The 15,188-nt window shown below is 42.4% G+C and overlaps 1 protein-coding gene across 1 annotated transcript; it reads left to right on the top strand.

Moving 5' to 3' along the window:
- The first annotated feature begins 3,324 nt into the window (after positions 1-3,324).
- Positions 3,325-5,732, top strand: LOC135057255 (uncharacterized). Its single transcript, XM_063963146.1, has 4 exons — positions 3,325-3,478; positions 4,065-4,124; positions 4,200-4,412; positions 5,029-5,732. The coding sequence occupies exons 1-4, from the start codon at positions 3,325-3,327 to the stop codon at positions 5,694-5,696; spliced, it is 1,095 nt and encodes a 364-aa protein (XP_063819216.1). The 3' UTR covers positions 5,697-5,732.
- The last annotated feature ends 9,456 nt before the right edge of the window (positions 5,733-15,188 follow it).

Raw genomic sequence — 15,188 nt, 5'->3', positions numbered from 1 at the left:
ACTGTCCTTTGTCCCCATATTCAAGGGGTCTATTCATGAAGCAGTGAAAAGAGTGGAGAAGTGAGCCAGTGGAGAGGTTGCCCATGTCCACCAACCAGTGTTGAGGTAACATTTCTAAAGTGCATTCTATTAAATTATACTTAGCAGCTGATTGGTTGCCATGGGCAACTTCTCCACTGGTTCACTTCTCCACACTTTTCACGGCTTCATGAATAGACTCCTGAATCTGTCTCAAATTCATGTTACATATATCCAAAATAAGGGCATAACTTACACTAGACACTGCAAAAACTCTAATCCATGCACTCATGATTTCCTGCACTGATTATCACAATAGTCTCTTATTGGTCTTCCCAAAAATAGGCTTTCGCCAGTACAATGCATTTTGAATGCCTCTACGAGGCTGATTTTCTCAACTAGACGTTCATCGTCTTCAGAACCACTCTGTCAGCCCCTCCATTAGTTATTTTTACTTACATACAAGGCTATTAAACAAACTGCGCAACATACACCTCTTAGCTCATTTCAAGATATCTCCCAATCCAAACTCTCTGCACAAGGTCTATGCCTCTCATCTACATGCATTCCTTGCTCCCACTCAAAATTACAGGACTTTTTCTTTCCCTCCCATGCACAATAGACTCACCTCTTGTCTCCAAACCTTTTTAGTGTTCCCTGAAAACTCACCTCTCTAGCAAGTTTATCAAATTACGGTGCCACTCAAGTAAGCTTCAATATCTCCCTATCTAACTACATCCTTCTTGTAATGTTCCCACACACTCTCACATATTTTGTCTTTCTTCACTTTCACATCCTCCTGACCCTTAGTCAACATTGTTGGGTTACCATATCATACAGCCCATTAATCTGGCAGGACCATCCTTGTGTACCCTATAGATTGTAAGCTTGCGAGCAGGGCCTTCATACCTCTATGTCTGTCTATTATTACCCAGTTTGGTTCTAGTACTGTTGTTCCAATTGTAAAGCGCAACAGAATATTCTGCGCTATATAAGAAACTGTTAATAGTAACTTAGTCGGTGAGGTTGAAAAAAGACTAGTACTCCATCGAGTTCAAGCTGAATTATATTGCATTCCCATTTCTATTTAGGTTAAAGGCTATATCCTCGTATAGCTTTTTCTGTTAGAAATTTGTCTAACCCATTTTTAAACGCATTGACTGAGTCCGCCATTACAACCTTCTCTGACAGTGTATTCCATATTCGTATTGTCCTTACAGTGAAGAATCCTCTCGTCAAGCCTTAGCAAATGTGCGTGCGTTTTGTGTGGGTCATTCCGAGTTGTTCGCTCGCAAGCTGCTTTTAGCAGCTTTGCACACGCTAAGCCGCTGCCTACTGGGAGTGAATCTTAGCTTATCAAAATTGCGAACGAAAGATTAGCAGAATTGCGAATAGACACTTCTTAGCAGTTTCTGAGTAGCTCCAGACTTACTCGGCATCTGCGATCAGTTCAGTCAGTTTCGTTCCTGGTTTGACGTCACAAACACACCCAGCGTTCGGCCAGACACTCCTCCGTTTCTCCAGCCACTCCCGCGTTTTTCCCAGAAACGGTACCGTTTTTTCGCACACACCCATAAAACGGCCAGTTTCCGCCCAGAAACACCCACTTCCTGTCAATCACATTACGATCACCAGAACGAATAAAAAACCTCGTAATGCCGTGAGTAAAATACCTAACTGCATAGCAAATTTACTTGGCGCAGTCGCACTGCGGACATTGCGCATGCGCATTAGCGACTAATCGCTCCGTTGCGAGAAAAAAATAACGAGCGAACAACTCGGAATGACCCCCTGTGTAGCGGTCTCTTAGCAAACAACTCACATGATAGCTCCGCATATTGCCCCTTTATATATTTGCAAATATTAATCATATCTCCTCTTAGTCATCTCATTTCTAGTGTAAACATATCTAATCTAGAAAGCCTCTCCTCATAGTCCAGTGTCTCCAACCCTTAAACAATTTGGTTGCTCGCCTCTGAACCTTTTCAAGTTCTAATATGTCTCTTTAATAGTGTGGTGCCCAGAACTGTACACAATACTCAAGATGCGACCATACCAATGATTTGTACAGTGGCAGGGTTACACTCTCATCCCGTGTCTCAATTCTCATTTTAATGCATGCTAACACCTTATTTGCCTTTGTTGCTGCACTTTGACACTGTGGGGTACATTTACTAAGATTCGTATTTTCCAAAATCATGTCCAAGTACAATTACGAATGACATCGACAGTGCAAAATTGCAACTTTTTGAATTGATTACGACTAATTTACTAAGCTGTCGTATTCGTAATTTCCGTTTCTTCCGATGTCGATGTCATTCGTGCTTTTCTGCTATAGATTGCGGCCGCGTTTGCTATTTCGCGGCCGCGTTGTTGTGTTTTTTTTACGACTGCGTCACAAGTCTGTTACGGCAGTGATTTGGAAATTGCTGCCGCGTTTTTACTCCTAAGTTTCGTTTACGTCACGCGGCCGTGATTGGTTGTATTCGTGAAGGAGGAGTGTCTGTGCAGATTAGTATAAAACCGCCCCAAACACTCCGCACCTCGTGGGTTTAGCTAGTGGAGAGGAGAGAGGAAGGTGTATTTGGAGTTGGTGAGTTTGGTGGAGTTTTTGGTGGATTTGGAGAGGAGTTTGGTGATTGTTGAGTGCTGTACTGTGTGTGTTAGTAGTCTTGTGATATTTGTAGTATTGTTTTTTCACAGTTTGTCTATTTTTTTGTCCTTGTTTTTTTTTTACAGTCTTTTGTCATTGTTTGTGAGTGAGTGAGTGAGCGTGTGTGTTGGCTGTGTGGTGTGTAGTAGGAGTAGTGGAGGAGTGTGTTTTGTGTTTTGATTTTTCAGTGTTTTTTGTTGTTTGTCATGTCCGACTCAGAGGTCAGTGTGGTGGCGGAGGTTAGTGAGGTGGAGGCTGGTAGTGAGGTGGAGGCTGGTAGTGAGGTGGAGGCTGGTAGTGAGGTGGAGGGGGGTAGTGAGAGGGAGGAGGTTAGTGAGGAGGAGGAGGAGGGGGTGCCTGTTGCTGTATTTTCCAGTGATAGTGATGGTGTTGTGGCTCCGCAGCCACGCACCACTACCAAGACTGGCAGGAATATAAAGTTCAGCTATGCTGAAAACATGGCTTTGGTGCGTGAGTTGATGAAGCACCATCGCCAATTGTTTGGTCAGGATGCTGCCAAGGTGTCCTCCCGCAGGAAGTCTGTCCTGTGGGGTCAAGTCATACTTGCTGTGAATAGTGAGGGTGTGGTGAGGCGGACTGAGGACACGTGCCGCAAGCGATTTTATGATATTAAGCGGCGTGTCAAGGCCAAGATGGCCAAAGAGGCCAAATCGGCGCGTAAAACCGGAGGTGGGCCACCTTTCCGTGCAAGCTATCGGGACTGGGAGGAGCCTGTGCGGGCATTGATTCCTGCCGAAGTGGTGTCTGCTACTCATGTCCGGGATTCGGACCGACCCACGCAGGATGGTAAGTTTGATTTGTTAGATTGTTTAAAAAATGTCCACTAAATGTTGAAAATGTCATTTTTAAAGTGTAAAGTTTGTTTTTTTAGAAAAAAACATAATGCAGGCCTATGCTCCCTTAAGGTGTGTTTGTGTTTAGAATGTGCTTTTTTCACCTTGCCTAGCCTATTTATTCAATTATTTTTAGTGCTAAAACATGTGCACTGTTTTTTATAAATTAAAGCGTTTTTTTTTTTTGTTTTTTTTTGGCGATAATGCTTGAACATCTGTGTTGTCTGCTTTAAGAAAAATGTTTTTTTTTTTTATAAAAAAAGAAAAGCGGTGCAATTTTTGACACATTACATTATTTAAACATTTGCAAGTAGTCAATCTCTGCAATATATGAGACAAAAATCAAAAAATTAACATATTTATTGTGTGCCACATCATGGACATTTGGATATTCTACTCAAAAGCATGAAGCTAGAAGCTCTTAAGCGTACAAAATGTGTTTAAACAATACCTAATAGATGGTTACAGTACAATAATGCTTTGCAGTGGTTGTTTTTACACAAAGCATGGTAATAATGTTTGGCTCCCTTTTTCAACAGTCACACAGACCAGCCGCCCAGACAGGCCACAGACAAGTCAGGATGAGGCTGGGATTGCAGGTAAGTCTTCACTGTAGTCACATATTCTGAAAACACATAGAAGTACAAAAAATTAATTTTATAATTTGCACATAGGTTCTGCTTCTGGAAGCCGAGCTCATGTAAGGCGCCCATCACAGGGCTTGGGCCACTTACCCAGGAGGCCAAGCAAGACACGGCGTCTTGGCTCGGATTCTGCGGCTCCATCATCCCCACCCAGGCGAAGACTTTCGGCAGTGTCACCCCAGCCACCACTGGCACTATTGGCGAGTTCTCAGAGTGATGAGCCCCGATCACCTCAGTTATCTGGTGAGTAAAATCAGAAATAAAACACATAAGCAATAATATACACAGTACAGTTAATATGTTGTTTGTTGGTTTGGAGTTTACATGTTTTCCCGAACAAGCAATGTGTTGTTCCGTCTTCAATTGCTAAAGGTGCTTTAAAAATATTATATAAGGTCTTAGTGGATGTTCTCGACAACATCTTTTGTATAAAAGTTCATATTTTTATTAAAATTAAGCACACACACGTGCACATTTATTAAAAATAGTAAGACAATTAATTTTTAAAATAAATTATAAATAAAAATTTAGTGTTCACACCTCGCACCTGTCCAGTATGTAGATGGCTTACTTGCTCGGCTCCTCTGGACTAGACAGGTAAGTAGTCTATATCGTGGTCAGGGGAGGGAATCTAACAGTGTAATGCTGTGGAGGGGAGTTAGTTAGGTGAGGATTATGCAAATCTGTCTATGTTTGCGGCTGTGTTGGTATATATTTTTTAATAGCTTAAAAATATTAAAAGTTGTTAAAATCAAGTGTAAAACAATCAAAAATGGAGTATTAGGAATGTAGTAATGTGTAGCATTAGCCTTGTTTAAATAAAAAACATAAAACATTGCATGTTGCCCACCCCATACAGAGCACAGCATGATGGCCGACGTGGACCAGCAGGGCCAAGACCAACAGCAAACCATCACACTGCAACTTACACCTGTTGAGCCAAGCCAGCCAATACAGTTGCAGGATATACCCCAAGCATCCATCAGTCCCCAACTGGCACAAGCTCCGCCCCCAAGCCAAATTCCAGATGATTTTTGGGCCAGTTGGACAAGCCAACAGGCCCAAAGCAATGCCAGCCTGACCAAACATACACAACACCTTGCCAGTCTGCCCCATCATCTACCGCGTATTAGTCGCAACTCGGGCAGACTGATAGTACAAGTTGGGCGAATGGCTACCTCAATGGAGCAAATTAGGGCTGACAACAGCCAAATGCTTGCACATTTATCCCGAATCATAGATGAGCAACAGCGCCATCAGCAGGCCCTCGTTCAGCTCATTCAACACAATCAAGTGGTGAATGAGACCTTATCCAGGATTGTAGCCAGCCACACTGCTACTAACACTCAGCTGATTGCCAGCCTAAATAATTTAAGCAGCAATATTTCTTTGATGGGAGCTCAGCAAGTAACCTCCAGCTCGGGGACCACGACCCCTATCCAAACGCCAGTAACCTCCCCTGTTCGGCGTTCCTCAAGAGCACGTGCCAGTGATCCAGCACCCAGCACACACAAGCGCAAAAAGTAACAACAATGTTAATTAACAAATAAAATTTGGTATTTGACAAACACACAACTTCCTGTGTCCGTCTCCAACATTGTCGAAGCAGCTCGGTATGTATGTATGTTTTTCATGGGAAATGACTGAAAATGTTTTTTTAGCATAAACTAAGCACAATGTACACTCCACTCTAAACAACAAACAGTAAGTTACAAAAAACACAATAGAAAGTAGTGCAAAGTGTTTAGTCAAGGATAATTACAGCCTAATAAAACTGACCTGTAAAATATCGCTGGATCACTTCTTGCCGTACCTGCCTCCCTACATTTGTACTCACACTGTCACCAGATGGATCTAACTCCTCTGCTTGCTGACTGCTTTCTCCCTCATCATGTGCAAGATGTTGACTTAAACACAGATTATGGATAAAACAGCAGCAGAACACAATTCTAGTCACCTTTGAGGGACTATACAACAAAAGGCCGGCAGATTTATCCAGACACCGAAACCGTGACTTCAGCACACCAAAACATCTTTCTATCACATTCCGCGTAACCTTATGTGCATGATTGTAACTGTGTTCAGCAGGAGAATCAGGTTGGGACAATGGAGTAAGGAGCCAAGAGTAGCAGCCGTAACCACCATCACCTGAAAAACAGATATAGTCAACATTAGTACATATGTAAGATTATTCTTTCACCTCATCCAAACTCTAGTTTGTGGTTAAAAGACATACACACAAAACATTTAAAACATACCCAACAGCCAGCCATCAGGCATTTGTCCGTCCTCAAATTTATCAAAGAGCGATGACTGACTGAGGATGAAGGAGTCATGGCAGCCACCAGGGTAACCTGCAACAACACTCATAATTTTTATGTTTGCATCACAGACCACCTGGACATTAGTTGATTGTGCCAGATGCCTATTAGTATATATATATTGGCGTCCCTTAGGTGATCTCAGCTGAACGTGTGTGCAATCTATGGCCCCCAGCACATTGGGCATGCCAGCAAGCTCATAGAAAGCTACCCTGACAGCACTCCACTCCGACTCCTCGGTAGGGAAGCAGATTGAGGCTTTAATGTGTGGCTCCAACACATCCAAAACCTGAGTGGACATTCAAGAAGCTAAGGTGAGTGTCATGTTAGGTATTCTCTACAATACTGTGTTGTTTCAACTTCCAGAAGCAACACTTAGACATAACCGCATATGTATTTTTAGACTCACCTGCATCAAATATCTTGAAAAGGTGGGCTGTGAGATACCAATGACGTCGCCTGCCACAGCCTGGAAGCTCCCAGTAGCCATAAAGTGTAACACAGCCAGGAGTTTGTGTAGGCCTGAGACAGAGCGAGAGCGTGCTGTCTCAGGGTCTATGCCCAGTTTGACAAGGTCATACAGGTGGAAAATGTTGTTTCTATTTAGGCGGAACATCTGTATGACCCTATCATCGGACAATGCATTTAAGTTTAAACGCCCTCTAAAAAAACGAGGCTGGCGCAGCCTCCGCGGTACCTGGACAACCTGTTGACCATGTTCACTTACCTGGGCCTGATTCCTGGAAGCCTCATGGAGCAGTCTAAGGTATCCCACAGCAAACAAAAAACCATTGCCACACACCACAGCCGCCATTTCAGAGTGAGAGAAGTTCAGAATGTGCCTGAAACACTTTTATAGGGCCAAACATTCAGGTGTGAGTAATGGATAATTGAGTACACATGTAAACGCGGTTTTCAAAGGCTGGCGCGTTTTTTTTTAGGAAAAAATTACGAATTGTAATTTTTCGCGGCCGCGAATGCATTTTTGCGGCAGCAATTACAATTACGAATGGTTAGTAAATGACCGAGATTCATATCTAAACAGGCGTAATTTGACCGATGGTGTATTCATTCGTAATTTTTTTGTTGGACTTGCAAAAAATTACGAATGCCCTCATCACTGCCGTGATTATTGCTTAGTAAATTACCGAGATGACACTTTGATGAAAAAACGGCATCTCGGTCAAAATCGGGAGCTTAGTAAATTTACCCCTGTGTGTTGCTGCTAAATCTACTATCAATGAACACCACCAAATCCTTTTCTAATACAGTTTCCCCTATTTTATCCCCATTTAATTGGTAGGTTGCATGTTTATTCTTAGTCCCAAAGTGCATAACTTTACATTTTTCCACATTAAACCTCATACACCATTTCATTGCCCAAACTTCCAGTTTAAATAAATCGCTCTATAGAGACTCCACATCTGACTTGATTACCCTACATATTTTAGTATCCTCTGCAAAAAATTGACACTGTGCTTTCTAGTCCTTCTCCTAAATCATTAATAAATATATTAAACAATAGTGGCCCCGGCGCAGAACCCTGCGGTATTCCACTAATCACTTCAGCCCAGGTGGAAAACATCCCATTAATCACCACTCGCTGTTCAAGCCAATTACTCATCCATGTACAATAGTGTCTCCTATACGAGCTCCCCTAATTTAAAAATCAGCCTACTCTGAGGTACTGTGTCAAAAGCTTTTGTAAAATCCAGATAAATCACATCTACTGCGTTACCCTGGTCGAGATTGTCACTTGCTATCTCATAGAAACTAATCAAATTAGTTTGGCATGACCTATTTCTCACAAAACCATGTTGGTTCTTACTAATAGCATGGGAGTTCTCCAAGTAGTCCTGTATGCTGTCCCTTAGTATACTTTCCAATAATTTCCCCACTATTGATGTCAGACTAACCGGTCTATAGTTATCAGAATGAAGTTAAATACCCGTTTTAAATATTGGAACTACATCCATTATACGCAAGTCCTTTGGTACCATGCCTGAACTAAGTGACTCAGTGAAAATCAGATACAGAGGCCCTTCTGTTTCAGCATTTAGCTTCATCAGAACCCTAGGATGTAGGCCATCTGGACCAGGAGATTTATTAGTCTTTCTTTTTAATCATTCACGGACTACTTCCTCAGACAGAAAACTATTAAGCAATGGGCCTTTATCAATATTATTATTATTTATTACCAGTTATTTATATAGCGCACACATATTCCGCAGCGCTGTACAGAGAATATTTTGCCCATTCACATCAGTCCCTGCCCAAGTGGAGCTTACACTCTATATTCCCTATCACATGTACACAAAGACACATTCACACTAGAGTTAATTTTGTTGGGAGCCAATTAACCTACCAGTATATTTTTGGATTGTGGGAGGAAACCGGAGTACCCGGAGGAAACCCATGCAAGTACGGGGAGAATATACAAACTCCGCACAGTTAGGGCCATGGTGGGAATCTAACCCATGACCACAGTGCTGTGAATCAGTAATGCTAACCATTACACTATTTATACTATTGCTATTGTTACTTACTAATACATGTTGAGTATCCCATATCCAAATATTCCGAAATACGGAATATTCCGAAATACGGACTTTTTTGAGTGAGAGTGAGATAGTGAAACCTTTGTTTTTTGATGGCTCAATGTACACATACTTTGTTTAATACACAAAGTTATTAAAAATACTGTATTAAATGACCTTCAGGCTGTGTATATAAGGTGTATATGAAACATAAATGAATTGTGTGAATGTAGACACACTTTGTTTAATGCACAAAGTTATAAAAATATTGGCTAAAATTACCTTCAGGCTGTGTGTATAAGGTATATATGTAACATAAATGCATTCTGTGCTTAGATTTAGGTCCCATCACCATGATATCTCATTATGGTATGCAATTATTCCAAAATACGGAAAAATCCGATATCCAAAATACCTCTGGTCCCAAGCATTTTGGATAAGGGATACTCAACCTGTACCACAATCTGGTTATCTCTAGTAAACACTGATAAGAAAATGTGTTCAATATTTTAGCTTTTTTATTGTCATTATTTATCAGGAATCCCAGTTCGCTTTTTAATGGTCCTACATTCTCTTTTTTTAGTCTCCTACCAATTATGTACTTAAAGATTTTTTTAGGGTTAGTTTTACTCTCCTTGGCGATTTGCTTTTCTTTTTCTATTTTAGCTGCTCTGATTTCCTTTTTGCATTTTTTGTTACATTCCTTGTAGTACTGGAATGACTCCGCCTTCCCGTCTGATTTAAAAGCTTTGAATGCTCGCCTCTTTTTATCCATTTCTTAACTTATGTGTTTAACCACATTGGTTTGAATTTAATACACTTATTTTTACTGCCCAAGGGGATGCACTTATGGGTATATTTATCAAGCATCATTTTAAAAACATCCCACATTTCAGCCGTGTTTTTTCGCTGAAACAAAGATCCCCAACCTATGTCCTTTAGTGTGTGTTTCAGCATGTTAAAATTAGCTTTTTTAAAGTTGAGTCTTAGTTGTACCCTTAGAGTGCTGCTTTTGAATACTAACTTATGATCACTGTTACCCAAGGTCTCGCCTACTGTGGTATTCACTATTATCTCCACGTTGTTAGTTAGTAACAGGTCCAGTATAGTCCCTAATCTGGCTGGTTCCTAGACTATTTGCGACAAGTAGTCACCTTTAGCATATTTAAGAACCTTTTACCCCTAGCTGTATTACATGATTCGCTGGCCCAATTATGTCCGGATAATTAAAGTCCCCAATGATTAGAACTTCTTCCAGCCCTGTAGCTTTCTCGATTTGCATCAAGAGTTGCACTTCCTCAGTCGCACTAATATCAGGCGGTTTATAACATGCCCCTATTAAAAGTTTTAAGAGTATAACCCTCCAAGTTATCTACCCAATTGTGGAAATTATCCCACCATGTCTCCGTGATACCTATAATATTGTATTGTTCCTTCATTACAAGCATTTCTAATTGCCCCATTTTGCCTGAAAGGCTTATAGTAACAAATAAATAGTAAATACTGCTAGTGCATGCATGATAATGTGGCAGATTAATAACAGCAATGCACTGTAGACATACACCATAGTTTTAAGCATTATCTTGTAACATATGCAGTGGTGCAAGTAGAAATATTTATTGGTGGCACTGAGCCAAAAATGAGCATGGCCACATGTCATGAAGGGGTGTGGTCACATGAAAATAAGTGAGTGGCTGCATGGCAATATAAGGGGGTGGACACATTATGCCACACACTGTAATGCCCCTTACACATTATGCCAAACACCATAATGACCATTACACATTATGCCACACACTGTAATGCTTATTACACATTATGCCAAACACCGTATGCACACACCATAGCGCCCATTACATATTATACCACACACCATAATGCCCACTACACAATATGCCACACACTGTAATGCTTATTACACATTATGCCACACACTGTAATGCTTACTACACATTATACCACACACTATAATGCCCATTACACAATATGCCACACACCAAAATGCCTATTACACATTATACCACACACCATAATGTCTATTACATATTGTACCACACACCGTAATACCTATTACATATTATGCCACACACCGTTATGCCGCTGACACCATTTTATGTCGCACACACAAAAATGCCCCATACAAATTATGCCCCACAGTAAGGCTTCTAATTACTTGCTCCCAGGGGTTTCACGGAAAAAGATCCAACTTTCTGCATCTATTCCTGGCAGCACCAGCGTTCCCGGCACTTTCGGTAACGCTATACATGAAGTGGCGTAACTATAAATTTTGCTCCCTACCCATGGCATTTTAGTGCCGCTTACACGCATAATCACCCCTACAGTGCCGAGCACACACATAATGCCACCTGCAGTGCTGCTTACACACATAATTCCTCCCTGTAGTGTTGCTTACACACATAATGCTCTCTGAAGTGTTACTTATATGCATAATGCCCCACTAGTGTCGCTTACACACATAATGCCCCCTGCAATACCGCTTACACATAACGCCCCTAGTAGGACTTACCACCCTACATGCTCACTGCCAGGGGTTTCTTGCTCATTGCCAGGTGTGACATGCTCCTTGCCAGATGTTTCTATGCTCGTTACCCAGGGATTACATGCTCGTTGCCCGGGTGTTACATGCTCATTGCCAAAGGGTATGCGCACAGTGCTCTAGCACTCCCAGAACAAACATGTTTGGGTAGTGCTAGGCATGCTGCGTTCCCCTGACAGATGCTAGAGGTGAATTAGTGCCTGTAGCGTCTGTCTCCTACAAACCAGTGGCCATTTTTGGAGGGGCGCCAGCGGTGGGCTGGTGGTACAGCATACCGGCACCATATTTCTTAATGGTACGCTGTACCACCCCATACCACCCTACTTTCAGCACTGAATATATGTATAATGTAAATTTCAAATGCATAGTCTGGAATCTGATCCTTAGAGGAGGGAGTGGGCCCTCAGGCAGTGGGGCCCACCAGAGGATTTCCCTGTACCCCTGTGGGCCAGTCCGACCCTGGGAAATATACACAAGGATAAAAGCATAAGTATTGTCATGCAAGCACCATTTTAAAAACAAGACAGTAATAAAATGCAGACACAAACAATAGGAAACATGCTTCAACACAGTTCTTCACATTACCAATCAGGGCCGGAATTCAGGCAAATGCCAGATAAGACGATGGACAAATGGGGCGGTCTGGCCATCCGCTTACCTGCCCGATCAGCCCCACCTCTCTCCCGAGTTCTGCCACTCCCACCACCTCCCTGCTGACACTCCTATCGCCTCCCTCCAGCTTTTATTCTCAGCAGAAAAGTGCCACTGTGTTGTGAGGTCATGATGTGAGCACGTAGTGCATGACACATGCTCGCAGAGGGATAAGCTGAGGCGGCTGAGCTGGAGAGGGTGCTGGGTAGACAGACTGACAGCATCTCTGACTGAGGGAGAGCCACTAAACCAATAAATGGTTGCTGTTGCTGAACACAGATTGAAATCTGAGTGGCTCTCATGAGGGTGAGGGTTCCCAAGAGAACCAATTACTGTATCATTTGAGACAGGGATTTGCATTTTTTTTATATTTCTCCACACCGTGTGTGTATTTAGTGGTTTCCCAGTAGGCCATGTTTGGTAACATGCTAGGGTGGGGGCAGTTCATGCAAACACTGGGGGGTTGAATTGTGGTACTACTGTGTAGTCACGCAGTGAGACCACATACTATTTTTTGGTGCATGCCTAAGGTGCTCACTCTCCCTATCTGTGGTATGGACACGGACACCTATGCTCTTTAGATACACAGGGCATCAAAATGTGTAGTTACAGCTCTGCCTTGGTGTGCACCGATGTGTCCTACACTGTGATCAGCCCCTTGCCCTAAATAATTCCTACAGTGAGCACTATATAATCCTCTACAACCGCTAAGCCAGGGCTTGGTCAATTGGGAAATTAATTTCCCTTTTCTTTGTGTGTGACCTACACCAATGAAGTGCCAGCTTTATTTAACAGAACCAACCAAATACTATGGGCCGGATGTAATGACGTTCAAGATTGCTGGAGGTGTGAGATGCTGGCTGATCTCTGATATTTTTTTAAAGGGGCAATCACTTACAAGTAGAGATAAGCGGGTTTGGATCTCTGAGAACCGAATCCCCCCGAACGTCACGTCCCAAGCCCAGATCCGAGACCGGCTTGGGTTTTCCCGCCTGACTCGGAAAACAGAACGAGGTAAAACGTAATCATCCCGCTGTCATATTCTCACTGGTTTTGGATTCCATATAAGGAGCCGTGCGTTGCCGCCATTTTCACTCCAGTCCTGGAGGGTGTATCGAGAGGACGTGTCTCTCTCCTCAGTGTCTGTATGTGTGGGAAAGTGGTGTGGCGACCTACTCTGTCTTATGTGTGTCATTCCAGTGCTGTGTTGTGCTGCATCAGATTGTGGTGGTGTCTTGTGCTGCATCAGTCCACTCACAGTGGTGGTGTCCTCTGCTGCCATATATCCAGTGCTGCTGTATAAGTCATGTCCATTGCAGTGTTGCTGTGTTGTCCTGCATTAGTCCAGTGGTCGTGTGCCTGTGCTGCTGTATAAGTCCAGTGGTACTGCCATATAAGTCCAGTGATACTGCCGTATATGTCCAGTGGTATTGCCGTATAAATCCAGTGACACTGTCGTATATGTCCAGAGGTACTGCCAGATAATTCCAGTGATACTGCCGTATATGTCCAGTGGTACTGCCATATAATTCCAGTGATACTGCCGTATATGTCCAGTGGTACTGCCATATAATTCCAGTGATACTGCCGTATATGTCCAGTGGTACTGCCATATAATTCCAGTGATACTGCCGTATATGTCCAGTGGTACTGCCATATAATTCCAGTGATACTGCCGTATGTGGCCAGTGGTACTGCCATATGATTCCAGTGATACTGCCATACACTTCCAGTGGTACTGCCATTTAATTCCAGTGATACTGCCGTATATGTCCAGTGGTACTGCCATATAATTCCAGTGATACTGCCGTATAAATCCAGTCCAGTGGTATTGCAGTACAAATCCAGTGGTTCTGCCATATAAATCCAGTCCAGTGATACTGCTGTATAAGTCCAGTGGAACTGCTGAATAAATCCAGTCCAGTGATACTGCCATATAAGTCTAGTGATACTGCCGTATAAGTCAAGTGGTACTGCCATATAAGTTCAGTGGTACTGCCGTATAAATCCAGTCCAGTGATACTACTGAATAAGTCCAGTGGTACTGCCGTATAAGTTCAGTGGTTCAGTATACACCCCTATATACTAAACACCACACACATATATTGTACACCCCTATACTACACACCACACACATACACCCCTATATACTACACAGCGCACACATATACACCCCTATATACTACAAAGCACACACATATACTGTACACCCCTATATACTACACAGCGCACACATATAAACCCCTATATACTACACAACACACACATATACACACCTGCATACTACACACCACACACATATACACCCCTATATACTACCCAGCGCACACACATATACATATTATATACCCGTGTATACTACAATGTACATTAACTGTATACTACAATATATAGTACCAATATACACGCACTGTACACATAACCCTGTATACTACACAGCGCCTATACATACTATAGTACACATAGCACCTGTATATACTCACTGTACAGATAACCCTGTATACTACACAGTGCCCACATATACTATATATACGCTATACACACAGCCCTTATACACACTATGTACAGCACATACACTATACACGCTGTACACACATCCCTTATACACACTATACACAGCACCTACATATACTATACATGCTATACACACAGCCCTTATACAGACTATACACAGCACCTACACACTGTACACGTATCCCTTATATATACACTATACACAGCACCTACATATACTATACATGCTGTACACGTATCCCTTTTATACACACTATGCACACTATACACAACGCTCACATATACTATACACGCTGTACACGTAGCCCTTATACACACTATACACAGCAGCACCTACAAATACTATACATGCTGTACACACAGCCCTTATACACACAATACACAGCGCTCACATATACTATACACACTGTACACACAGCACTTATACAGACTATACACA

This window comes from Pseudophryne corroboree, chromosome 3 (genome assembly GCF_028390025.1).
Source record: "Pseudophryne corroboree isolate aPseCor3 chromosome 3, aPseCor3.hap2, whole genome shotgun sequence".
In the NCBI taxonomy this organism is placed as follows: Eukaryota; Metazoa; Chordata; class Amphibia; order Anura; family Myobatrachidae; genus Pseudophryne; species Pseudophryne corroboree.
This window is presented reverse-complemented; position numbering and strand designations above follow the sequence as displayed.